Source organism: Anguilla rostrata, chromosome 13 (assembly GCF_018555375.3).
Source record: "Anguilla rostrata isolate EN2019 chromosome 13, ASM1855537v3, whole genome shotgun sequence".
NCBI lineage: Eukaryota > Metazoa > Chordata > Actinopteri > Anguilliformes > Anguillidae > Anguilla > Anguilla rostrata.
The window spans coordinates 10,972,440-11,000,148 of NC_057945.1; the positions used below are offsets into that span (position 1 = coordinate 10,972,440).

Consider the following 27,709-nt stretch of genomic DNA (forward strand, 5'->3'; position numbering starts at 1 on the left):
CAACACGTGCTCACGAGACATCGAGTTTGCGAGGTCGATGGGCTTGCATGAACCAGTTACTGCAGTTTCCAAGTTTTCTCCATTTGTTTATCAACACTAGAAACTTTTTTTGGTTGGCCGTAGGCCATTGCACAGTCTGCCTTGGTGCATTTCATTACATTCTGGACTTTAGTACATTACCCAGAGCAACTTACACCACTTATGCTCTATTACATACAATCCATATATACAGCTGGATATTGCAATATAGTAAATTACATTACATTACATTACATTACAGGCATTTAGCAGACGCTCTTATCCAGAGCGACGTACAACAAGTGCATCAGTTCAAGGTGCAGGGGTGCAGAAAAACACATTAGAGTGAAGTAAAGATCGTAGTGCCAGAAGTGACCACATAGATCAAATTAAGGTGAACGTTCAAGAGTATAACAGCAGCATCCCAGCTAGGAATCATACCCAGTTTCAAGCGCCCCGTTTTCCTAACCATTACACTATACTGCCACCGCAAGATGTGGAACAATACATTTGGTGATGGATTCTATTTTTGAATGTAAATTGCTACTTATGGTACGGAGTGATTCACTGGAGCAGTTTTGGTTGTGGTGCACTGCTGTCCACAGTGCTTTAGCTGTCTGTGTTTGCGCGTCTGGGTGGGTCGCTGCCGCTTTCTGATTGGGCGCCCCGGCGCGTTTGTTTACGAAGACGCCGGCGTGCTGTTTACCCCACCTCCCTGCGTCTCCCTCTCCCGTCCCTCCCCAGGGGGCCCGCGGGAGTCTGGGAGCTGACCGGATGCCGCTCGCAGGAAGTGGCTAACGCGGTCCAGATGTGGAGGGGAGGGGGCGGGCGCGGCTAAGGGAAGGTGGGGATATCGCTAGCCCCCCCCCCCGCTGTAAACAGCAACAGTATCAGAACTGGGTCAGGGGGGACAAGGGCAGAGGAAATCCTTTTGATCCTGGCAGTTTGAAAAGGGGTGGGGGAGAGGGGGGTTTGCACCCCCCGGATATCAGGGCAATAAGCAAGGATGCAGGTTAGCTTATAAGCCTGAGTGGCCAAAGCAAACTCAAAGCATATTGAGAAGGCAATTTCAAAGGCTGCATTAAACACAGGGAGTATCTCTGGAGGGGGTCCATGTTATTGAAAAGGCAGAGTCCCCCACTGATTTCTGGCTAAAACAAAAAGGAGGAAGCACACCATTAGACACCAGAGTACCTCGCTTCCATCACAGCCGTGGTCACAAAAACTAACCTCATCAACCACAATCTTCTGTTAAAGCATATTGTAAAATGCTGTGATATGTTCTGAATTGTTTATTTGTAGGAAAATGCATTTGAGAAGATTTGACAGATGAAAGAACACACTTTTTAGCCAAATACATTGATTAATTTAACCATACGTTCCCAGTCAAATCTATAACACCTGGATGGGTTGAAGGCGAACATCGATGATTCAGTCATCATCAATGCATCCACACGAATACAAATATGCATTAACCCATTTAAATGTAGGTTTTTTGGAATGTTTTTTTCAGAATTTTACATCAGTGTTCTAGAACTCCACTGCTTTCAATTACCAAGAGTGATTCTTACATCAGCGTTAGAATGTTCAGTTAAGAACATTCCAATAACGGATTTGTGATCTCACACCTTAAAGGCTTAATGTAGGCCTGTGCAACACCTCTGAACTGATGGGTGCAAACAATGTACATTTACAATAGCACAGCCTTTAATGTGCACCCTCTAGTGGCAACAGGCAACAGGACCACAACAATATCTATTTTTGGTTCAAAATCAAAGTTCACATATTTTGTGCGGGGCGAGTTCTCACAGGAATATGCAAAGTGGTTTTATCCTACAGTTTTAAGGAGCATTGTATTGGTCTTGATACTGGTACTTGGGTGGGATGAGTCCCCAATGCCATGGCATTCTGAATTTCAAATAGAATAGAAAATATGAATAATATGAAAATATATTTACTTTACATTTTTCTTTGGCCAGCCTTGGCCATTATAACCTTCTATATTCCATATTTTACACATATATATATATATATATATATCAGTTCTAACTCCTGAAAAAAGTCCTACTGTTAAATCGATGAAACTAAAGGATGACACTAAAAAGTTGTGCTGTTGATGGATCAGCATCCCTGTTATATTTTAACAGTTACAATAACAAAGTCTTGTGAAAATGAACAAATGCAAAACCAGATGCCAAAATCACTTTAATTCACAATTCAATTTATTGAACCTAACAACAAGCACGAATGAGCTCCAAACTAAAGACATCGCAAAGCATTTACATTTATCAATGGGAAAAATAACTTCTTGGAACAGGGTAAAATGTCACCAATAACAGCAGCAACGGCAGAATGAGGTTTTGCAGAACAAAGAATTGGCAGAGCGTCCATTGCTGGCTGTGACAGCAATTTCATTCAATCGTTTTGGTATTGCGGGGAGCAAAACATTTTTCTTGGTTCAAGTCAGTGAGTGAAAGCCCACTGTAGCTTCACATATTTCATGCTTCATGAAACTCTTACTCTTCCATCAATACCTGAAAGTTTCCTCAATAAGACCTGTCAAACATGAGACGTACACTCCAGAACTTGCATTCCATATATCTGGTCCTTTGAACCCAGCTGTATGAAAATACTTGTAAACTTGTCTTTAGAAGTTCAAACACAGTAACAAAACCCTAAACACAGTAAAACAGAGAGGAGGAGCCCACACTGAGGTCCTCTGCTGAGGTCTTAATACAGTACTGCAGATGCAGCCAGTGGGTGGAGTCACCCCGTTTCCTCTCCCAGCCTGGAGAAAGCGCTGGTAAAATTAAGTAATAACTGGCTGATGGCCGTAAGATACGAACGTTCGACCTTTATGTGTGCGTCTGTGTGTGTGTGTGTGTGTGGGGCTTCAAACCATCTCAACGCCAAGGATACAATTAAACACAAAGCCAGGACCACCCAAAGGAGCCTAGCACCAAAAAAACACATGATTATACAGAAACATTAAAAAATAACGAACGCTCGTTTAGAACCTAAACGGGCTGCCTGCAATCTGCTGCCACTTGTTCTTCGCTCAGCAGTCAGTCGTGCTTCCCACCTCTCCGTGAATTTGGCCTCAGATCCAGGATCAGCCTCTCAAACCCATGTCCTAACCGCACCGCATTATGAGAGGACAGCCGAAACTGACCCAGGGTTGCCACAGGCCCCTGCAATTCCCTGCCTCCTCTGGGATAATGAGCGCGAGTTGTTGGGGGGGGGGGTCATCTCCCACCGAGTTTCGGTTTGGCCCCGACGTAACTCCGGACCCCAGCATGTGAAAGTCTTCTAGTCTTCTAGTCTTCGTCTTCGTCGTCATCGACGACGAACGCCCTCTGGCGTCTGCGCTTGGAGGGGGCAGACTGTGCTTCCTCGTCCGAATCTGGTTCTACGTCGCGCCCAGCGTCCTTCGCCGATGAGGCTTCCTCTGGAAGACAGCAGTTTCAGGTGCCCGTGAGAATTAGGGATATTACTACTAGTAAGCGACAAAATGCTGTTGCCTCATTCCTCTAAACTGTAAATGAATCAAAGGCACAGTATTATGTTGTATTTCAGAAAAATGGGGGCTTTGCATGACAAAACGCTGCATTTTCCTGAACATCCAACTTCATTAAACTCTTCTCTGATGCATATTTCATTAGTTAGGATTTCATTAGTTTGGTGTTTTGTCACTTGGACAATTCAGCATTTCGAGATTGGAGCATAAAGCCATAATCACACCATGCATGAATAACTGCAAATATAATTCCATCTAAACAAGTCAACAGCTAGCTCTCTAATGACAAGGTGGCTATCTACTAGCAGTTAGCTAATGGTTAGGTAATTATCAGTGTCTTTTGCCTTTGGTTATGAATGGTATGCTAAGCTAGCTATGTAGCTAGCTGACGTTAGGTAATTATCAGGCAGTTGTAAGTGTCTTTTGCCTTTAGCTATGACTGGAATGTTAAGCTAACTATGTAGCGAACTAACGCAAAGCAATAATTTGGCGGTTGTTGTCTGTATGTGCCTACAGAAGGGATGTTGAAGAAAAAAGCAAACATAAACCTTCTTAAACTACGCTGAATGTGGGAAAGGAAGAAAGACGGGAACGCAAACAAATCGGCCTGCTCAGCTTTCTTCAAAACCACAAGACTAAAAAGGTGGTGTGACAGACACGTCACTCGTGTGATAGAATAAAGTGTTTGGAGGGAAGCCATGTTAGACAAGCAAGTGATTTGTACTTTATTCCAGTGCTGTGGACGGCATTTTAAAATGGCTGACTTGGCAGCACGTTCCAAGACACGAATTCAGACCGGGACGGTACCTCTCTCCTCGTCGCTGTCCAGCACTCTGCTCCTCTTTGCAGAAACCTTGCCCCGGTCTCCGGCTCTGGGGAAGAAGAGAAGCCATTTATCATCGGAGAGAAACAGAAGTGGAATATCGTTCACATCCGTCTCCAGAGAGGGCCTGACATTCCACAGCCCAGCTAATTAAAAAAGCAGAGACCTGGGGAGCGGTATGTACAAGAATCAGACTGTCCAGACAACGCATTTAATCAATAAAAAAAAAATACAGAGAATGAAGCACGATGATGTCATTGCTGCAGTTTAAAAGATGTACCCTGTTGACAACCTGAACTTAATTACTTGTTTCCCTTGATCCTGAGAAAGGACGTCACTAACACGCACCCACAGCTACACAACATGAGAGGTGGACATCAGACTTAATTTAAACTAACAAGGAATTTAAAAAGGTCAAAATTTTTATTTGCAAGGAGTTTTAGAACAATTTAATTTATCTATTTATGCTCACTTTTTAATGGCCAACTTAAAACTGCTGAGGGGGACTGCTTACCAGTCAGCACTGACATAGTGAAGATTCAATGCCAGGCCATGGAGCACATAGACACTCTGGATAAATGCCACCCAGCAAGCTCCACTTAAATGGGTTTTTATATGTGAGGGCCAAGAACTACAAGCAGAAGGCTCAATTTCCCATGATACCACAATGCCATAGCCACACCCATTCGCAAGTAGACGTAAACCCAAATTTCAACAGGTGAGCAAGGCCTTACCTTGGAGTGTCTCCATCAGAGGTGGACTCCAGATCATCGAGAGAGGAGTGGTTTTCTGAGGGACAGCAAACACAGATGAATGTTGGGTAATCAAACTTCTGCGAGTGCATGTACCTGTGTGAGTGTGAATGTGCGACTGGGCGTTTGAGTGGGTAACCATGAGAATGTGTGTGTGTGTGTGTGTGTGTGTGTTGGGGGCTGTACTGACCAGTGTGTGTGTGTGTGTGTGTGTGTGTTGGGGGCTGTACTGACCTGTGTGTGTGTGTGTGTGTGTGTGTTGGGGGCTGTACTGACCAGTGTGTCCAGCCACAGTGTGTGTGTTTGTTGGGGGCGGTCCTCACCAGTGTGTGTGTGTGTGTGTGTGTTGGGGCGGTCCTCACCAGTGTGTGTGTGTGTTGGGGGCGGTCCTCACCAGTGTGTGTGTGTGTGTGTTGGGGGCGGTCCTCACCAGTGTGTGTGTGTGTGTGTGTGTGTGTGTTGGGGCGGTCCTCACCAGTGTGTGCTGCCGTTGGGCGTTTCCTCTTGCGGGCCAGCAGCAGAGCCCTCAGGACCTGAGCCCTCTGCTCCACGTCATCGCTCCCCCCCTCCGGCTCCGCGGCGGGACTCCCCTGCTCCTCCTGCGCTCCCCTCTCCCCCGCTCCCACGTCCTGGGACAGCCAGGAGGCAGCTGCACGCAGCTGGGACGGCCTCAGCTTCGCCGGAATTCTCCAGAAGGACTCCTGAGCATCACGTGACACAACCCACAGCGCTTCAGTCACACACTCACATCACACTTCATACACATTCATCGCTTAAAACACACTTTCCAAAACATGCAGGGGGAGGGGGTCTTTGGGCCAGATAAACCAGGCTTCCCTGACCAATCTGAAGTTCTTACTTTTCCCATAAAGCACCACGAACATTATGAAATAAGACGCTGTCCGTCATATTTTATGTCTGAGGACTAACAATAAGGCTAGGGTCTTGCACTATTGTACAATTACATTATAGCATGCCAGCAAAACCAATATACAGTAACAACATACTCCTTTCTGGGGGTTACAGCTAAATGGCAGTGGAATATTTCAACACCATATTAAACTGAATTGTTTCCAGTTCCTTTAACGGCTTCCTTCTCCTCCTGGTGATTGGCTGACTGCAGGTGGTTTCCGAAGCAACGGGCACACCCACCTGCTCGTCGGCGGGCGCTCGGACGCCCAGTTTGCGCAGCAAGCGCTGGAAGCTGGCCGTCTCCATGGCGTCCTCGTTCTCCTCCATCAGCGGGACCAGCGGCACGGCCTGGACCAGGCCTGGAGGCGGGGACAGGGGCGGGGCTTTCTTTAGCGATGATGGTGCTTATGTCATCTTACATCAGCGTACAGCGAAACATGGGCTGGCCTCACAACAACAGTGAACACACGCACACACAAAGAAACACAGACACAAAGACACACACAAACGCTCACCTTCTTCTTCACGGTCATCTGCTGTTCTGTTCAGGCAGTTCTGTAGCCACAGCAGGGGTCCTGCCATTCCTGTATACACAGAAGAATAGATAAGCTAACGTCAAGTCCTGCAGTGAGGTGGGGGCATGGATATCGGGTAAAGGGGCTGGGACTGAGCAGTGGGGGCAGGGCCTATGGGTAAAGGGGAGGGGACTGCACAGTGGGGGCGGGCCTATGGGTAAAGGGGAGGGGACTGAGTAGTGGGGGTGGGGCCTATGGGTAAAGAGGAGGGGGCTGCGCTGTGGGGGCGGGGCCTATGGGTAAAGGGGAGGGCACTGAGCAGTGGGGGTGGGGCCTATGGGTAAACGGGAGGGGACTGTGCAGTGGGGGTGGGGCCTATGGGTAAAGGGGCTGAACGGAGCAGTGGGGGCGGGGCCTATGGGTAGAGGTTGGGACTGAGCAGTGGGGGCAGGGCCTATGGGTAGAGGGGCTGAAACAGAGCAGTGGGGGCGGGGCCTATGGGTAAAGGGGCTGAAACGGAGCAGTGGGGGCGGGGCCTATGGGTAGAGGTTGGGACTGAGCAGTGGGGGTGGGGCCTATGGGTAAAGGGGAGGGGACTGAGCACTGGGGGCGTGGCCTATGGGTAGAGGTTGGGACTGAGCAGTGGGGGCAGGGCCTATGGGTAAAGGGGCTGAAACAGAACAGTGGTGGTGGGTCTGACAGTAGCAGGGTTTTGAGCTTTTAAAGGGGAGTGGGACTGGCCTTCCTCTCGCAGAGCGTGCACCATGGCCGCCACGCTGGCATTCCGCTCCGCCGGTGTCTCCCCGCCACGGCTCCCCTTCTGCCGAGCCCCTCTCTCCTCCTCCCCTTCGTCCTCGCTCCTCCCCGACCCGTCCTCCTCCTCAGAGTCTTCCTCCTCCTCTTCTATGTCTGAGGGCTCGTCCTGTACCCCCCCGGCCAGGTCAGAGAAGAACTCCTCTTCACTCTGTGGGGGAGGGAAATGACTGGGGTTCAACACTGGGGTGAGACGGTACACAATATCAACCGCTTGCATTACATTAACTCTTCATATCTGCATTTCAGAGGCTTTATGTGACCTCACATTGAAAAAATAAGGACAGGTCTGGCTTTAAATACGTGGCTGATCATATAATATGATGTATAATATGATGTTTAAATTCTAGATTTGTTCATTTATTTTAAATAAAAGCAAAAAATTTACAGAAGAGCATTTTCACAGCTTCAGTGTCAACATTATTAAATGATTATACATAGTGCTATTTAATAGTCAGGAGTGTTGTGGGAAATATCATTTGCGACTCACTATACTAGCTTATTCAGGAGTGTTCTGAGCAGAGCATTGTGGGAAGTGTAGTTACTCACCATGCCGGTGGACTTCCCAGGGGCGGTGCGACGCCTCTTCTTGTACAGCTCCTTGCGGTCGGACACCAGGCCCATGCTGAGCATCTTGTCCACCACCCGCGCCCGCGAGCGCCGCGCGGTCAGCTTCTTCAGAATGTTGCCCAGCACATCTGAGGAGAGACCACGCCCACTGCTTAGAACACGCCCCCACACATCCGACTACAGCCAATCTGAACCTTACCTCTGAGGGCTAAACCCACGCATCATCACAGCTACATTAATAATGTTGGCTTGAACATTTAACATGTCTTCTCGTTTCACAGTTGACCACAGTGAATTCTGCCATAAATACGACAGTGGACTTGTCACAATTATTGACAGTCAGAATTTCTTTCATATGTTAAATATATGCACACGGAGCAAAAGCAGCATTTTCGGTAAACCTGACACTGTAGGTGGTGCATGGGGACAAACTGCTGCCTTTTAGAGGTTGCCGTTGGGGGAGTTGAGGTGAGAACGCACCATCAGAGTTCTGATACTCTTCAAACAGAGTCTCCAGCTCCAGCTCCTGCTCCTCCGTCCACAGGACGATGCGAGTCCCCTTCCTGCAGAGAGACTAGTGTTAAGCCAGCAGCGCTAACCCTGTAGTACAAACCTGGTAAATGGACTGCATTTATATAGCGCTTTTATCCAAAGCGCTTTACAATTGATGCCAGAGCAGTTAGGGGTTAGGGGTTAGATGTCTTGCTCAAGGACACTTCGACATGCCCAGGGCGGGGTTTGAACCGGCAACCCTCCGACTACCAGACAATCGGTCTTACCTCCTGAGCTATGTCGCCCCTAATCTCGCAGTACAACCATTAACCCTGCAGTACAACCCTCACCATCCAGTAAAACCCTCACCCCACAGTACAACCCTAACCCTGCAGTACAGGTATAACCATCCACTAAGGGCCAGGAGTGAAAGCATGTTTCATGTTTCTGTAACCGCACTGTGAACGAATGAAATCCTGACCTCTCTCTCTTCAGGTCCTTCACGCTGCCCACCAGACCCATGTGCACCATCTGCGCCACGACCTGCCGCCGCGTGCGGGTGGTGTTGCTCAGCAACGGCAAGATGGTCTCCACGACGTCGGGCACTGCGAAGAGAGGGCGGTGAGAGCGTGGGAAAGATGGACAGAGGATGTGCGGGAGAGGTGGGGGCACGGCGAGAAGGAGGTGGGGGCAGGAGAGAGAGAGGACAGAGAGAGTGAGAGAGAGAGAGACAGAGAGAGAGAGAGACGCTCACCTCCAGAGTTCCGGTACTCCTCGTAGACCCGCCGTAGCTCCTCCTCTTCCTCCTGAGTCCAAACAACTCTCTTTTCTCCTCTGATTGGACAAAAAAAAAACATGGCCCAAAATTACCCAGAGGTGAAGCTTAAGCTACATTTACATGAACGGACACTTTCTACGCTAGTCTACATTTAATCCCATGCTTTCAGAAAATGGAGGACCCACATCAGGGGTGTCGAACTGAATCCCACGGGGGCCCCAGTGTCTGTGGGTTTCAGTCGTTTCCTTACAATCTAGAGACCAAGGTGTGTGGATTCCTTAGCCAATCACCTACTTAAATGACACTTGTGGCGAGAATACTCCAAAAGCCAGCAGGCACTCTGGCCCTGCAGGACTGGAGCTTGACCCCTGTGACCCACAGGATCACATGCTCACCATTCCGACCCGGCAGCAGGGGGCACGCTTGAGCACATTTGTACACCGTTCACAAAATGGACATGCCAAATTCGGGTGGGACTGAAGATGCCAAAACAAAGAGGCGCGCACACACGCGCACACACACACACACGCACACACACTCACCTGTTCCCCTCCCCCGGTTTGGTGTACCCCTCGGTCATCTCGCGCACGGCCCCGACGTTCTTCCAGAAGAGCAGCTCCACGAAGGCCTTGTCGTTCTGCGCCGCCAGGGCGAAGAAGCGGTTCAGCACGAACTTGGCGAAGGTGACCAGCTCCTGTCGGGCAGGCGAGGGAGAAAGAGGGGGGGGGTTAAGACCCTCGAGCGTCGATTCGTCGCACCCCTCATAGGGCTCCTGGGAAAGACATTCTTCTGCAGTTTTACGCTCACAGACTTAAAAAACAGGATCAGGTAGCCTTGGCCAGGGATGTGCTAACTTGCGGGAAATCGCATAACCGCGAACAGGAATTCTAAACATCAGGTTTTACTAGGAGCACTTGGACTTACTGAAACTGCACTGACATGCCGTGCCAGAGAGTGGGGTTCACAGACATCAGACAAGACTTTACACATAAGCAAAGGAATTACTGTAGACTGCATGTATATCATGTTATATCACACCAGCCTATACAATTAAAAGGAACATCATAAAAACACTATTATTCAATTCAGTGCTTACTACAATTACATAAGTATAACAGATCCAAATCTTGGCAGTGTCTTTTTTTTGTGATGTTTCCATCTCAGTGTTTGATATATTTATTTGCTAGGAAACCAATCCTGTTGGCTTGTGACTGGACTCCGTGCAGAGGGACAACCTTCTTGACAACCTTCTCACCAGTGACGAACATAAAACCAGCCTATTTGAAGCACTTCCACAGCCTTGAATTCTCCACTTAAAAGTAAAAAATGTAATGTAATGTAAAAGTAAAGCACTCCCAAGGTTTCACAGACAGGGAGGACTCCTGCTTAACTGACGAAACCCATGTCCTCAAAACCCATACTGGCCAAAGTATGGTACAAGTGCTGGTGCTCAGAATCCACACGCGTGATGTCACCTCCACGCGCGTGATGTCACGGGCTTATGCAGCACTGATGCAGGCTCAGGTCTCTACCTTGTACGCGGCGGCCGCCGGGTCCCCCAGGATCTTGTCGAAGAGCCAGAAGACGGACAGCTGGAAGAGCAGGGCCTCCATCTTGAGGTCGACGGCCAGGCGGTGCAGCATGCGGGTGATGCAGTGGTTGGTGTGCGGCGTGTTCTGGGGGTACGTCTTCAGCAGCAGCAGGTACGGGCGCACGATGTTGGGGCTGGCGAACCTGCCGAGGGACGGCCCGCACGTTTCAGTCGAGGGAATTTGACCGAGGACGGAGTGTGGCACAGTGGGTAAGGAACTGCGCTTGTAACCGAAAGGTCGTAGGTTCGAATCCCGGGTAAGGACACTGCCGTTGTACCCTTGAGCAAGGTACTTAACCTGCATTGCTTCAGTATATATCCAGCTGTATAAATGGATACAATGTAAAGTGCTAAGTAAAAAAGTTGTGTAAGTCGCTCTGGATAAGAGCGTCTGCTAAATGCCTGTAATGCAATGTAATGTAATGAAACGGAAACTTTCATTCCTTTTTTTTTTAGCTACACAAACGCTAATGTTAGCAAATATGCAAACTATGGCTCCCTTTGGCAACCATTGACTTTCTCTCAACTGCAATTCAGTGACATCACTCCAGTAATTCCCATAACAGGCAGAACAGGACCCAGTCAAGAAGCTCCTTGGATTTGGATTGTAGCCAGTTATGAATATTTTAGGCCAGACAACGCAAGTAGACAAAAGCATACTGAAGGAGAGGTTAGCTCAGGGGAGGAGACTACGGTAAGTATAACTGTATAAAAGGTGAGCTGATGAGGTATACTGAAACTGTGTACATGTCTGAACAGACCTTTTGATGTAGTCCAGGAAGTTGAACTCCGTCTCAGACACGTGCACGGACTCCACCTCTTCCTCTTCCTCCATGTCACCGCCTCCCTCCTCATCCTCTATGACAGGATCGGCGGGGGCTGACCCTGTCCATCAAAAGTGTTGTCAGTCACATTCTGCTCGCAAGCATGCACAAACTCCCCTCAGTGTTACAGAAAAATGAAATATCATTGCTGCCAATAAGGAATTGCATGATGGGCCAACATATTTGACTTATGTAGATCGGTAAAGCAGATAGGTATTGGTATGCATTTCACCAAAACCCTATGGAAATTTTTTTTTTTGTTCATAAACCAGCGATCACTCCGATGTTAAACACATTAAAAAACCCTCCAATGTGTGAGTTGCGTTTGATGCGTGCGATGTGTGTTCTTGGCCGGGCTGAGTGTGCACTAAAGCATGAGGCTGAGGCAGAGTGTAAAGCTGTGTGTCGGCAGGGCGGGGCGGGGCAAGGTGGGGCGGGGCGGGGCAGGGCAGGGTGGGGCAGAGCGGGGCAAGGCAGGGCGGGGCGGGGCTCACTGGGAAGTTCGGCGAACAGAATCTGTTTCAGCAGCTGCAGCTCCTCCTCCGGCTCCACGTCGGTTGACCCAAACACGTCTCCCTCCGGCCACACCTCCCTGTGACAGAGAAACAAACGATATAAATATCCAGCCACTGCGTCAGCAGGTTTTAAGTTTTTAATGTCTTGGCATTGAAACAGGCCTCCATTTTACTTTTCTGGTAACATAGACTGTGTGCAAGAGATCCAGCAATGTCTATTTCTTTTATGGAAATTTTCAACAGGGTTCATACACTTTTTCACCAATGATTTTCAATGACTTTTCCATGACTTCTCCACAACCTTTAACTGAATTTCCATGACCAAAACAAATGACTTTATCTCAGCGGGACGATTTAGAATTATTTATTGTAACAGCTCCAACTACCCTGTACCCTCCAACAGACCCTGAATGGTCTTGATATCTGGGTAGAGGAGCACAAAATGAAACTCAACCCAAAGAAAAGTTAAGTTTTACATGTCACCCACATGAGGCATCCACCCGCCCTGCCGACTCTCTCCATTGACCAGAACATCCTGGAAGTCTGTGACACTGTCAAGGTCCTGGGGGTCACCGTCCAGAGTAATTTGCGTTGGGACAGTCAGGTGGACCACATGCTGACATCAGCGAACAGGAAGCTTTTTGCTCTGCGTCGCCTGAAGAAATTTGGTGTCCGAGACCCAGAACTGGTTTCCATCTACACAGGCTACGTACGCCCAGTGCTGGAGTATGCAGTCCCCGTCTGGCACAGTTCCCTGACTACAGACCAGGCTAAAAGGCTGGAAAGCACGCAGAAACGGGCTTGTAAAATCATACTTGGCCAGAGGTACTCAGGGTACCCAGAGGCTCTCTGCACTCTCGGATTGTGCACTCTATCAGAGAGATGCACTCAACTGTGTCTTGGCTTTGCCAGAAAGCTGCTAAAGTCCAACTTCAGTGACTGGCTACCCCCCCCTCAGGGAGGAGCTCACAGGTCGTCAGACAAGGAACCCAAACAAACTGGCCATCCCAAGATGTCGAACTGAGAGATACAGAAGATCACCAATCCCCTATATGTGCAGACTCCTAAATGACAGCGGATTTAAAATTTTAATTTTGGATACGAGATTAGATCTCAACTTAGATAATTGCAATATTTAAAATCTTTTGTCTACTTAGTATTGATGTTTTATTGTAACAGCAAAATAACCTGTAATAATGCTGAAAGGTCAATAAATAAATAAATAACATTAAGTAAAATTAGGTCTACATCTGAAACATATGGTGCCTCTCTAAAACAAATACAGTTTTTCTTGATTGCTAACACACTAAAACTGGTTCTTTTAGCAAAAACTCCCAAATTATTACTTCAGTTCTCAGAGGACCAACACATCTCTCAAAACTATAAACACTTTTCACTTGTTTTAACATATGCTGCAAATTGTTAAACTTTTTCTGCAAATCTCTACAAACAAATGCTCTCATGAATCACTGGTTACACACTGTGCTCATGCAACAAACACTAGTAGTCAAAACAGTTAACATCACAACCTAAACTCAGGTAACACACCTTTCTCTAGGTGCAAACACTTGGCAGCAAAATTGTTTACACGCCGGTCACAATCTCTGGATCAATAAATAGGGCCACAGTTTGCGTCTGTGTGCTTTTGAACAATGGATCCTCAAAATGGACAAGCTGTCCAAAGATCAGGAAGACAAAGGAGATGAAGAGGCAGGAGACAATTTGTCCCAGACAAAATACGTGCCACCTTGATTGACCATGTGCTGGTGCATGGTATGATGATGAGGGAAGCTGGACAGAGAGTTCAGCCAAACTTCAATCGTTTCACAGTGGCATCCATTGTCCATACTTTCAGACAAGAAAACAGGTACTATAATTTACTGTAATGTTACATATTGCATCTGCTGTACTACTGTGAGAGGATATGATGTCTATGTAATGTTGAAGTGTATTTACAGACTATATGTTCTTTAGATTTTATTGCTATTTTTGTTTATAGTGCTGCATATACTGAGTTATTTTTATGAATGCTAGTCTCCTTTGAAAATACTAAATTTTTTTGTTCCTTCAACTGTGTTGTGGTTACTGTACAGTACTTTTCACTCAGCATCACTTTTCAGTACTACAAATAAAATATTTGGAAATTTGCACACTCCCTCATTTGTTAGGAGTGTAACATTGCAAAGATCAAAATCTGAAAACCATAAAATAAGTAGAATAACCAGGAGAAAATAACTCCTGACGCACTGCTATAAAAGGTTTTTGCATTAGTGCTTTGAATTTATCTCACTGGTGTGTTATGGGTAATCTACATTGTCTGTGTTTTCGATGGCTTGTGTGTGCCATTTGAAGGCAAAGTTTAATTTTGATGGAAGAGTATATGTTTTTGAGAAGATAATTTGAGTTTGGCATGGATGTTTGAGGTTTGTGCTGATTGATGTGTAGTTTTGGGATTGTGTTAATAGTTCTGAGAAAAAGGGGAATAGTTTCATTAAATGTGTCTTAGCAATAAAAAAAAAAAACTGTAAACACCAGACAGACACACTTAGATACAGGTCTCAAACAGGGATCGAAATTGCTCCCGAAATTTAATCTGTGCGACCTCAAAATATAATTGGGAGCATTTGTGCGATTGCAAATAATTGTTCTGTTCTTTTTTTCTCTCTTTTTTCCCAGTCGAACGTCTCTTTCTCTGTACATTCGCTAGTTAGTACATTCAGCATGTCCCTTGTGAGCTGACGGTGACCCTTCTAACCAATCGCGAGCTTGACATTCTTACCTTTAATGCTGATTTTAAATTGGTTAATATTAGCCTTCAATCACTCCCTTTCGCTGCACTCCACTGTCACGCGACACAGAGAGCTAACGCGTTAACTAATGTTACCTGAAGACAAAAGTGTATGTTCAATTTATTGGCGTTATCGAAAGCTGAAAAGTTGAAGCGGACGTTTTGTGTAGCGACCCAGCTAATTTCTCCGATGCAGTTTACTGGCGGTTGATTTAATTAGCGGTATTAATGTGACGCGCTTTGTCGTTTGAATGCATAACACGCAATTCCTTGAAGAGACGACACATTTTATGCGTGACAGTTTAACTGTTACTTGTAAACTGTACTGTTATATTGTCGTTTTTTATCAATAAAAAATCTATTGCATATATTGTTGGTGCTCCTTACATTTCGGTGGGTGTTCCTAAGTTTTTGAAGTTGGGAGCACCAGTGCTACCAAGTAAAAAAGTTAATTTCGAGACCTGATATATTATTGAAGCTGCACTTCCCTGGCATATTGTCGGCACAGTAGGGCCAACGTTTACTAACTGCTACATCAGCAGAGGCGTGCCTGTAAACAGACTGAGCCGGACCGAATTAACTTCTCACACCACCAAAATACGGGTTACGGGTCAATTTACGTTTTATTACTATACATACTATTTTTATGATTGGATTAATTAGTAATTATATTTGATGCAACTTTAGCTATATTTCCATTACTTTTCCAAAACCTTTAAAAAAAATATTATTTTCCATAACTTTTCAAGGGCCTGGAAATTGCATTTTAAATTTCAATGACTTTTCCAGGTTTTTCATGACCGTACGAACCCTGTTTCAAGTTTTAATGTTTGAACCGAGAACCTACCTTTAGTTTACAAATCACACCACTGAGAGTCTGTTAAGTTCTCTCACTATCACTTGGTTTAACATTGTAGTGCCCTAGCGGACACCGAAGCTGAACTGTACTGAACTCTTGGCCATTGGCCTGGCACTGCAGGCCCCTCACCTTGCCGCCCGGAGCAGGCCCAGAGCCTCGGGTCCCAGCCGGGCCAGCAGGGCGTCCTGCACCCGCACCATGGCCTCGGTGCGCTGCTCCTCCATCGGCGTGTCCGAGGCGGCGTCGAACGGCACCGCGCCCTCCGTCAGCGACGCGGACAGCTACGACCGCAGCACACGCCACAGACAGGACATCAGGAAACGCGATGAGGGAACGGCTGCTTATACCAGACCTGCTTAAAGTGCTTCATTTGAAATACATGAACCCTTCAGACGCCAGTAAAATTGCTAGTTACTAAAAAAAAAAAATCGATTTTGTAACCAGTATTCACGACACATCTATTTTTTGTCATGAATGTAAGTCTCAAATGCAAGTATTTCAAATCCATAGTGCTGTCCAGAAGTATGGCAACAGTCGAGCGAGGTCTTATTTCTGCTATCGGCCTAAGACATTTGGATTTAAGATAAAATGATGAATATGAGACAAACATACAATCAGCTTTTATTTCATAGCATTTACATGCTTATATGGCCTTTGTTTTCATCTGTTCCAATAAATCCAGATGCAAATCATGTTGAAACTTATCCAAAGAATTAGAATCCTCTTAAATGACTTTAGCTAAACCTAACACTGGACCTGTAGTCCAAGGCTTCTGAAAAAAAACAGAAAGGCCATTTCCAACCCAGCCACATTAAAAGAATACCAGAACTGAACTGCTGGCCCAACTCATACCATAACCAGCGCAGGGAATGGCAGCTCTGTACCCTGCACCCTTGATCTGAACAGCATAAAGGCGTACCCGCGTTATCCATGTTACACACGTCACGCCTCCAGCGTCCCGGCGGGGCAGACTGACCTGAAACCCTGCGTTCCTCAGCTCCTCGGACACCACCTGCCAGGTCTCCTCCAGGTGCTCAGGCGTGTGCTCCACCTGCGGCTTCTTCTTCCCGTGAGACCGCCTGCGTTTCGTCTTCTTCTTCTGCAGCAGAAATCAGAACACAGGGCATCAGCCATAACACCCAGAAACTGAACACAGGGCATCAGCCATAACACCCAGAACCTGAACACAGGGCATCAGCCATAACACCCAGAACCTGAACACAGGGAGCACGACCTGCATTCTGAACCAGAACACAGGGCATCAGCCATAACACCCAGAACCTGAACACAGGGAGAACAGCCTAAATTCTGAACCAGAACACAGGGCATCAGCCATAACACCCAGAACCTGAACACAGGGAGCACGACCTACATTCTGAACCAGAACACAGGGCATCAGCCATAACACCCAGAACCTGAACACAGGGAGAACAGCCTAAATTCTGAACCAGAACACAGGGCATCAGCCATAACACCCAGAACCTGAACACAGGGAGAACAGCCTAAATTCTGAACCAGAACACAGGGCATCAGCCATAACACCCAGAACCTGAACACAGGGAGAACAGCCTACATCCTGAACCAGAACACAGGGCATCAGCCATAACACCCAGAACCTGAACTCAGGGCATTAGCTGTATTCTCGAAAACCTCAACACGGACCAAGAGTTCTATTCTTTAAAACCCACGGAGAATAAGCCAAGACCACCCTGCACTCGAGGTACCACATCACAGGCAGGGATTACACGACAGACACCTCCCTCATCAGGCTCCCCGCCGGGCCTCCTGCTCGCGCCCTCACCTGCACCACCAGGTTGCGACGGCCCTTGCAGAAGCGCTCCAGCATTCGCAGGAAGAGGTGCGTGGTCTCCACCAGGTCCCGCAGGAAGGAGCGCGGCTGCTTGGTCTCGTCAAACTTGCGCAGCAAGGTCAGGAAGATCTCCCTGTACTCCATCAGGTAAAATATGTTGCCTGGAGACGGACGGGAGGCAACAGGGAGCTCAAACAGAGGACCAGAGGGAAAACGGAAGTAAACGGAAAGGATGGAGTACAGAATAAAAACACACGGAAGGATGCAGGAAAACAGCACGACTGAGTGCCGGAGCAAGGGAAGGACTATCGCAGATAGGATGCGGAGAGGAAGACGCAGGAAACAGGAAGTCAGGGCGCTCACTCTTGATGACGTTGGAGCCCTGGCGGATGTTCTCGTCCCGTGACCGGTCCATCTCGTTCACCGTCAGCAGCAGCTCCTGATAGGCCTTCAGGGCCAGATGCATCCTGGGAACATCAAAAACAGCTTTACAAAGTCACTCCAGGCAAATGCGTGTGACCAGACGGCCAGGAGACTTTTTCAGAGCGACTTATGAAGGAGAACATAAATCCTTTCAGTCGATTCCTAGACAAGGGAGTGCATATGCAATATCACTAAAGCTCTGTAGCAAATTAGTCAAACCTACCATGAATCAAAATATAAAACTTGGAACACATACCAGCCAAGCATTCAAGCACCCAAATGAACCATCCCCCCACCACCCAAAAGCCCCCCACCCCAAACCACGGACCTGCGGGACCAGGAGGTGGCCTCCTTGCGGTCGGTCAGCATCATCTCGTAGTAGTTGGTGATGTTGCGCTCGATGAAGTGGAACGCGCGGATGGACATGGTTTCGGAGACGAGGTCGGGCCGGAAGTTGTGGCCCCGGTTGAAGGCCATGAAGAAGCTGAGGGCCCAGAGGTAGTAGGTCTCATCGTGCTGCTGCGCCTGCTCCCGGACCAGACTCTCCTGCGTGCATCCACGGAAACAACGCAGTTGCGGCAGTGTGGTATAATGGCTAAGGAGTTGGTCTTGTGACCTAAAGGTCGCAGGTTCGATTCCCCGGTAGGACACTGCCCTTGAGCAAGGTACCAAACCTGCATTGCTCCGGTATATATCCAGCTGTATAATTGGATACAATGTAAGTCGCTCTGGATAAGAGCGTCTGCTAATTGCCTGTAACAACGCGACTCAGAAACGCGAAACTGTCTCCGTTTCCGAAACACACCCTGCTCCTCACATCTCCCGCCCGCCATCTCTCAGACCAGGCAACGACCCGAGAGGTTTACTTAATGACCTAAGCGGCTTGCTCTTCCGTTTCCTCCTCCCAGAAGTGCCCGAGTCTACAGCACCCACCTTGACGAGGTACATGAGGCGGTTGTAGCAGTTCTCCAGGAAGTCGATGCAGAACTCGCGCAGGAAGAGGCGCACGCTGAGGGCGGAGCGCCTCTGGCCCTCGCGGTCCCGCGCCCGCATCTGCCGCTTGGGCACCCGCCGCACCGCCTTGCCCATGTCGTGGGTGTAGTTCTTAAACTGCGGGGGACAGCGGGGAGGTCGTGAGCGAAAAAGGACACGGCGAACCGAGGGGCCACCGCCGTGACCTATGAACCGGATGATGGCCCAATAGAAACTCAGCTCGGATTCTATACAGTCTACTACCTTACGCACTGACGACAAATTGACATCAAAACAGCTCCATGACTGCTGGGGAGCTGCTTCTCAACAGTTTTAGAGCTACAGCACAAGAGTAATACTCAGAATTACACAGTTGTTGTTTTTTTTTCAGGAAAAGCAGAAGGTCCAAACAGAATCCCATTATGATGTACAGTACATTAATACTAATTGAATTTTTCATACTTCATTTGACCTTGTTTGAGTTGGATAAGATCACGGTTTGAACCTAAACCATAGTTTTTCACCTGTCCAAGGGCAGTAGGCATTTTGATTAAATCTGAGTGGGCTGATGATCTGACTCACGTTGTGAAGCCCCCGGTGATAGATCACATCATTCTCCCCGATGGACTTCAGCCCCTGCACCACATAGGAGCCTCCAAAGCGAGAGTGCCTGAGAGAAAGAGAGGGAGAGGAAGACAGAGATAATAAAATTACTTCATTAAATAAAAACTGCTTCCTCTGTACAATCACATTGACCGAAAACAATACACTTTGACCTCATATTAAAAACTTACAATAAAAAGAAAAGCAGAGAAATAAACAACAAATAGACTAAACAAAATAACCGCACTGCCTAAAATGGTAGCAATCATGCACCTTCATCATTCCCCGTACATAGAGTGCCACCCTACATACCACTTATGGACAAAGCCCTGACACGTTCCCCACCAGCCCAAAATGCCGAAGCCCCAGCATGTACTAGCAGTTGCTTTCACATTAAAATCAGCAAAGACTCCAGACCCAGGAAACCAGGCAGGAGAATTAACTGTGCAAAAAACTGCTTTAAGCAGACCCTGCAGCTCCCCATGCCCAGGGTTCAGGAGCCCCCGGGTGTGGTTAGCGCTGCAGTGCAGTGTCAGTGTAGATTCAGGGCTGGAGTGTCGGTGTTACTGCGCTGTCGGGTTCATTATTCCTCGCAGTCTAAACGCACAGACCCCAGTGCCGCCCCGTCGCCTACCTGGTTCCCCTCTGGAAGTTCCGGGTCCTCTTGGCCGCCAGCTCCTTCTGCCTGAGCGCCTCCAGCTCCTGGTGGTCTTTCTGCTTCTCCTGAGCGGACCGGGCCTGGCCCGCACTCACCAGCAGCTCGGGGGTCTGCGGGGGCCACAGAGAGGGGCGCTTGAGCCTCCGCACACAAAACCTCACCGCTCCACGGAACATGCGAGCAGCTTCACGCCAGCCGAACAGCGTCTGCGCGCTCCTCAGACTGCCGGCTGGACTCCAGCATTCTCTACTTCAGCCACTCGACACACAAGCGCTTCCCGAAAGGAACTGCTGGTGTGGACCACTAACCCTGTCTGTCCTCACTCAGACACACAAACATTTGAACGATTAACTAATAGTGCATGTTAAAATGGGCATCTGTGCCCAAACTAGGGGTGGGTAATATGGCCTAAACTTCATATCACAATATTTTGCATTGTTATCCTGATAATGATTCAAATCAATATACTCAATATTATTTTTGTTGTGCAATTTTTTAAAACTCCTGCACCAAAGCGAACATAAAAGGTATTTTTTCTTACCCAATAAAATTTAAATAAAAATTGAGAAAATTCATTGAGTGAGTGTAAAATAATGTCTTTTCCCCTCACAAAATCATTTCAGTGACATCTTTTTTCAGTTCATTTTTTCCCTTTAAACTCTGTGCAAAGTGAAAAGAATTTAGAACTCTCCTGAAAGTAGAGTTCCTCAAAGTTATCAATCATGTCCGCATGTAGTTCACACTAACTCTTCAAATGTAACGGGCAGGAAACAACAATCCTGCTGACCAATGGCAAGTAGCCACATTTCTAGTGCTAGCAGTAAGCCCTCTCTGATGTGGAACTTGTGGCAGGGAGGCACAAGTATTTCTCGGCCGGCAGCTTACATGCGGTGGCAGTAGCAGCCCTCTTTAACACACATTTCACACAGAACAACAACTTAAAATTATATCGTTATAACACTCAGGACCTCAATGTGGCCAAAAGGTAGAATTTAAATTTGACTTAACTGATACCAGTTAGCTATAACGTTAACTTGCAAAGTTCAACAATACGAACTAGCTACTGTGCAACGTATTTGTGGGATTGCCAATGGATTGCGACATTGTGTTATATTTAACTATGGATAGCTGTCTGAAGGCTGGGCTTCAAATGGTTTCTTATTTGGTAAAATGAATGTAGACACCGTTCTGAATTGCTGAATGTTACTAATAACTAACTTGAAGGGTGAATGAATTAGATACCTATTAACTGTCATTATCTGTTTTAAATTATCAGTATTGTAACAACACCACAAAAGTACCACAATCTCATTTTCTAACCAAAGATTTTGAATGATATTCATGATATGGAAAATTCCATATTGTGGCACTGTCATACTGGCATTCATATTAATACTCAACCCTAGTTTAAACTGGCTATTTACAACAGAGAGGAAAATGAGGCTTCATGAACATCAAGAAGCTTCAAATGCAGTCCACTCCTGAGTTTCTGGACCTTATGAATCTTATGAAAAGGTTTTGCACTCTGCAAATCAGTTCAATTCAGTGTCATCCATAAAACATGAGGTTTCTACCTATTTAGATGAAGCCTCCTTGTTTCATCACTAAGACCATGCTAAAAAAGGTTGATACATAAAGTTACCCGAGTAAAAACCGGTGCAGGAAGCCGTACGGAAACATAAACGTTAATAATCGGCGCAGTGCGTCGCGCGCGGTTTCCTGACCTGGTCCCTGAACATGAGGGAAACGACCTCCAGCACGTGCAGGCTCCACTGCTGCTCGCTCTGGGCGCTGGCCAGGAACTTGAACAGGTCGTCCAGGCCGCTCATGTGCACGGCCCACAGCAGCTTGTCGTGGACGCTGGCGTCGTCGTCCACATTCTAACAGGAGCCAGAGACAGGTAGACACAGAATGCTCCGATGAGGCGCGATAAAGAAAACACTATCGTTACAAACAGAAAAAGGAGATAGTACTTATTTGGGAAAGCTGGGGATGGTCATGAACAGCTGTGCAGAGCTTAAGTGGTATGTCAAACACCCACAGTAAATGCACTCGATGATTGCTGAAGCAGAAGACTGAATAAAGGGCAGTGCACTTCGCCACTTCCTGCCTGGACTGCTCACCTTCTCCTCGTACGGGTCCGCAGGGATGTGCAGCACGTTCCTGACGAGGAGCAAGATCCGCTCGATAAGGAGATTGTCCTCTTCCTGTCTCTGCTCCCATTCCTGACAGAGTCAGAGAGAAGCGGGAGAAAAATGAGAGAAATAAGGCTGCAGCAGAATATAGACTTTAAGCAGCAATAATGTCAGAACTAGGCCCTGGCAGTATTTATTTTAGAATGAATATGAGTTCCTACTGCTCTGATGCAGCCTGTAGTCTAAATATAACCCTGCTTCTGTACGTCTCAACTCTTTTTCTTTTTTTTTTTAACTAAGGTTGGACTCTTAACAGACCCAAGGATATTGTTTATCGAGTAAAGTTTGCGTGTCTGACGGAATGAGATATGCAAACGGGGTCCTGGTTCACTCACCAGCTGCAGGAGGTTGTAGAGCGTCTCACTCAGCACAGTAAACACTTTCTCATTGGCAAAAGCCTGTGGAGGGAGAGTTTAGTTTAATTTACAAGTTGTCATCAAGACAAACTGACGCCGCCTGGCTATGTCCAGAGGCTTACTGCAGTCGAGAGCCTGAAGAACACTACTGCCATCAGTGTCATGTCACACGTACCTCCTTGTAGGCCTGCAGGTAGGACACGACCTGCAGGAAATGATGTCTGAAAGCTGGGTCATCTGGCACCTTCCCAAAGCAGAGCAATGCAGGCTGGGTAAGGTTGACCATTAGCCTGAGAGGACAAAGGGAAATATGCAACCAATTATCTTTAATAGATAACATCCCCATTGCTAGACAGTATCAGACGGAAAACGTCAAATGCAGAAACCCAAAGCATAAATTACACTCCATTCTCTGAGACTAAATGAGGAGGAGAAAAATCATGTGTTAAAAAATCATAGTGCTTTAAAAAACATTAAATGATTTGTGGTCTGGAATAGGGGTGCAAACTAAATTCCCAGCGCAGAGGTGGGCAACGAGGGCCGTATGTGTTTCTGGTTTCAATGCCAATTTCCAGCCTTAAATTACCTAATTAGCTCCATCTGACATTTACCTACATTTCTTGCTAAGTGAATGAATGAAAAGCCAAGGACTGTTCTCGTGTCCTTATATAAAATGTTTCAGACCAGTGTTAACGTACTGTACACAGCCAATCAGCTCATTTAGCCAAAACGGGTGGAAACAAAAGCCTGCAGTGTCTGCGGGTTTTTGTGGTTTCCTTTCAATCGGTTACCAATGAAGTAATTGGGATAAAGGCGTGTGGATTATTACATCAATGAATTAAATGAACCACTGGTGCTGAGAACACCCCGAGAACCAGCAGACACTGCGTCCCTCCAGGACCGAGTTTGACCCCAGCGATCTGCAGCCAGAAGCACCCACAGCTGCCCTGTCCCGTCTCCCTAAGAGGTGAAAAGGAGGAAGGCTGCAGCCCCATACCGGATGCAAGCATCAAACAGGGGCTTGTCCTGGTGGTGCTGGGTGATAATGGGCAGCAGGTCGTTCTGCAGGATCTGCCCCGCCCCCAGCTGCTGCCGAATGTCGCGCGTGTCGTCTTCATGCCGCAGGTACCGGATCAGGTCCTTCACACTCTCTGTACGGGACGGGCGACGGGTAAGAGCTCAGCAAAAGGGTCCCAAAAACAGGCATCAACCGAACTCAGCTCGGATTCTGGAGGACTGATACCTCACTGAACTGCTTTCACTGCATTTGCAGTCTTTTTAAAAGCAAACTGAACATGAATATCGCACTTCCCTCTGAATTCAAAATGCAAAATGAACACATGGGTTATTCCCCTTTTTTCTGGAACTTTCCTCCATCAGCAGGTTGAGGAGCGACATCAGTCCCAAAAACTATAGCAATTTGTCTTTATCTTTATTTTGTCAGACAATCCAGACACAAATCGCTGCTGCCAGCTGAACTCACTCAGACACTAATCACTGCTACATGCTGAACTCACCCAGACACTAATCACTGCTACCTACTGAACTCACCCAGACACTAATCACTGCTACCTACTGAACTCACCCAGACACTAATCACTGCTACATGCTGAACTCACCCAGACACTAATCACTGCTACCTACTGAACTCACCCAGACACTAATCACTGCTACATGAACTCCGACACATATGATACTGACTCACCCAGACACTAATCACTGCACGATACCAGACACTGACCTGCACCTAAACTCACCCAGATACTAATCACAGCCACCTGCTGAACTCACCAAGACAGTCCGGTTCACGGTGGTAGGTGTCTCCTTCCAAGAAGCCGAGGGCACTGCACGTTGCCAAGAGTTCGCAATTCATCATGTACAAGTCCATATATCTCTGTCCAGGCAATAGGCGAAAGGCCTCAATCTGGGGGGCACAGATGGTTAAGATGGTTAACACTTGCATGCTAAGGCCTGAACTATGCTGCCTGGAAACATTTTACACACATACTCTCACATGTACATCTTCCATTTTGTGAAATGGTAAATAAATAGCTAACAGACAGTACACAGGTAATATGATTTCCATTGAATTTACTGGTCAGAAAGTGATCTGAAACTGCTACTTAATATTTTTTGTAAATGTAAATACATTATGAGTATACTGTACTATGAAAATATGAATCAAATTAGTTAAGTAGTAGTAAGTAGTATTTTCGGCTGGACCGCAACAGCGGGGCCAGCCCTACAAACGCGAATGTCTGTGACTGACTGACTGAGTGAGTGAGTGAGTGACAGAGTTACACCACACATGTCTGTGACGTCGGCTGGTTCGGTCCAGCCATATACTAGGTTTTAACCTGGTCTTGTCTTACTTGAAATTCCTTCCAAAAAACAAACTATTTATACCTGTACCTGAAGTCCCTGCTTCAAACAGTGATTATTAATTCTTCCAAATCTGTTTCTGAACTACTCAAATGGACTATTTTGAATTAGATAGGCAGAAATGCTGTTCCAACCGTGCGAAGTGGGACCAGAGAGGTGTAGAGGGAGGTCACCTGATTCTCAACAGCTGAGCTGAGGTCCACGGACGTCAGTTCATAGGCCGTTCAAAACCTGCGGAGGACAGAGGGGGCATCAGACGGAGTCAGCAAAACCGCAAACGAGCTCGCCAGCTCCGAAAGAGACAAAGAAATGGCGCCTGCCTGTCATAACATCCTCATTTCTCCACACATTGAGAATGTGTATTAAACCATAAGCGTTTTCTTACTGTAACTTTTGCAAGTTGCTTGGGCTACAAACATCTGCTCAAACGTACGTTGGAAATTGCAGGCACAGTTTTAACACAGTCAAGTCTTTTGCTCGCCGCTATTTGTCCAAATGGCGAGGAGGAAATGTTGGGAACCACGCCTGCATTCTTATTAAAGCAAGATTATTCATTTTCGAGGGTGTTTAATCCCAGAATTGTTTGTTGCATAACTGAGAGCAAGCAGCTTCACTGGCAAAGAGCAGATCATGTGTACCACGTAAACAATTTACAGTAAGAGCCTTTTAATCTCTTCTGAGTGATAAATCCAGAACCAAGTTGTGCGTGCCAGGAAACTGACTCGGGCACATTTGTAACTCCACATAAACCAGGAGATGCACCACTTTTTGTTTCTGCAAAAGCAGAGCCCTCCCAGAGCAGAGACACCCAAGAGGCACCCAAGCTTCCCCCTCCCCCCTCAGTGTAATCCCAGGCAGATCTTGTTCCTTTCACAAAGCCCTCAAGCAGAAGTGACACAGCAACCCACCATCTCCACGCTCCAGGGCCTACGTTACCCAACAGCAGCGGCGAGGCCCCCAGGGCTGAGCTTTCACCCTCACAAACACGCCACAGCGGCGTCAGACGCTGGTCCAGAGATGCGCATCTCTTTCTTTCTATATCTTGCCAACTTCCCCTCTTAATTATTTAATTTAATTAATTGATCATAAATATGATCTCAACTTTTTGCTAAGTTTACAGCTCTAGTGTACCTCCGTGAAGCATGCTACATTGGCCTAATCTATGAGCGATCTGGCACTGCTGTACAGAGCTGATTATCTAACTGAGCCAGTGTAATGGGAGGAGAGAAAAACCTGAAGAAACATCAGACCTACATGGAATGGAACTGCCCACCCCTACATGACCACTTTCCCTGAGTAAATGCATCCAGGTAGGCCTAATTCTTTCTCTCTTTCCCTTGGCTACTCTATTTCACTATCCGTTTCTTGTGTGTGCACGACTATTTGAGGAATAGGCCGATTAATTTACTATCTGAGCAGGCAACCTTACATTCAAAATGGTCAGTGATCTTTGCTAAACTCCACCCTCAAGGTCTGGTGTTCCAGTGGAAGATCTTATCTTCTAGGGAGCTCTTTTCAAATGGAAAATGCTGAAAAACCATATTCAGAGAATACCCACTCAAAGAAAGTAGGATTTCCATATTTTGTGTGGATGGGTGAGACTTATAGAGTTGGCTACCCATTTAACTACAGCATGCTGTTCGGTCTCTGCCACTGCAACACTAAATAAAGACATGAATTAGCTGGCTGTGAAAGATGGATGTTGGTTATAATTTAATTTCTGAAAAGGTTCACTGGATGCTCTTATCATGCAGGGCAGGTCAAAACAATCAATCCCTACACAAACTCCACACTCCTGACGTTTGCCTTATTTTTTGTGAGTTCTTGGGATGATCTAGGGTTCTTCTTGTTTTGTGCCATGGCATAGATATTTGAGCACAAAATTGGGCTATGTGGATTTTTAGTGCTATGCGGATTTTTTTCCTTTCTGGAAAAAAAAAAGAAATACTAAACTGAATTTCCACACTAACCGTTTCTCAAAAAATCTTAAGCCCTGTAATTTTAACAGCCGACTCACTGAAATCATTTTTAAAATGTATACATGTAAAGCCAAGACACACACCAAATTCATATATATTTACTAAGTGATATAAACTAATGAAACAATTCAACTAGAAACCCAAGAAAAGTCAAACTTTCAAGAAACAAATCTCAAATTGTTCAAGCAGCATTCAAACTCCCTGTATACCTCTTTTGAGCTCTTGAAGCGGGTGGGTTGTCTGGAACACCGGTGCACACACGCCTGCCCTGGTTTGCCCCCAGACTGCACACACACTGTCACGCTCACAGCCGCTCTTACTCACTGCGCGTAACTTCCGACCGGAGGACAACCTAAAACCTCAGATTCTGCTCTGCCTCCCAGTGATTCTACCTTCTTTCCACCCCAAAATGAGCAGGAAAACAACCAGAAAAGAGGGTCAAGGCAGCCCGTTTGATCCACGGTTATACAACTGTAATACTTACCCACAATGCCCTCTGACTCTAACCTAGTTTCCTGAAAAGGATTAACCCTTTGAGTGCTAGACATTATCACCGGACTGACA

At 46.8% G+C, this 27,709-nt stretch overlaps 1 protein-coding gene across 3 annotated transcripts in view; it reads right to left on the bottom strand.

Annotated features, from left to right (window-relative positions):
• Positions 1-2,206: 2,206 nt before the first annotated feature.
• Positions 2,207-27,709, bottom strand: part of timeless (timeless circadian clock) — a 28,580-nt gene continuing 3,077 nt past the window's right edge. For 2 of the 3 annotated variants that reach the window (XM_064306476.1, XM_064306475.1), the window contains exons 2-31: positions 25,340-25,397; positions 24,576-24,708; positions 23,782-23,935; positions 22,960-23,074; positions 22,764-22,826; positions 22,357-22,458; positions 21,958-22,113; positions 20,210-20,343; positions 19,555-19,642; positions 18,934-19,110; positions 18,329-18,546; positions 17,941-18,044; positions 17,569-17,738; positions 16,744-16,866; positions 15,897-16,048; positions 12,100-12,197; positions 11,543-11,666; positions 10,723-10,924; positions 9,733-9,884; positions 9,167-9,246; positions 8,894-9,017; positions 8,401-8,483; positions 7,900-8,048; positions 7,279-7,501; positions 6,538-6,606; positions 6,263-6,381; positions 5,586-5,811; positions 5,093-5,147; positions 4,343-4,407; positions 2,207-3,466 (exon numbers count right to left, since the gene is read on the bottom strand). In XM_064306476.1, coding sequence (XP_064162546.1) covers positions 3,336-3,466; positions 4,343-4,407; positions 5,093-5,147; positions 5,586-5,811; positions 6,263-6,381; positions 6,538-6,606; positions 7,279-7,501; positions 7,900-8,048; positions 8,401-8,483; positions 8,894-9,017; positions 9,167-9,246; positions 9,733-9,884; positions 10,723-10,924; positions 11,543-11,666; positions 12,100-12,197; positions 15,897-16,048; positions 16,744-16,866; positions 17,569-17,738; positions 17,941-18,044; positions 18,329-18,546; positions 18,934-19,110; positions 19,555-19,642; positions 20,210-20,343; positions 21,958-22,113; positions 22,357-22,458; positions 22,764-22,826; positions 22,960-23,074; positions 23,782-23,935; positions 24,576-24,672 — 3,753 coding nt within the window. In that variant the 5' untranslated portion in view covers positions 24,673-24,708; positions 25,340-25,397 and the 3' untranslated portion in view covers positions 2,207-3,335. Of the gene's footprint in view, positions 3,467-4,342; positions 4,408-5,092; positions 5,148-5,585; positions 5,812-6,262; positions 6,382-6,537; positions 6,607-7,278; positions 7,502-7,899; positions 8,049-8,400; positions 8,484-8,893; positions 9,018-9,166; positions 9,247-9,732; positions 9,885-10,722; positions 10,925-11,542; positions 11,667-12,099; positions 12,198-15,896; positions 16,049-16,743; positions 16,867-17,568; positions 17,739-17,940; positions 18,045-18,328; positions 18,547-18,933; positions 19,111-19,554; positions 19,643-20,209; positions 20,344-21,957; positions 22,114-22,356; positions 22,459-22,763; positions 22,827-22,959; positions 23,075-23,781; positions 23,936-24,575; positions 24,709-25,339; positions 25,398-27,469; positions 27,626-27,709 lie in introns of those variants that run through there. The other variant, XM_064306477.1, reaches the window with a different exon arrangement.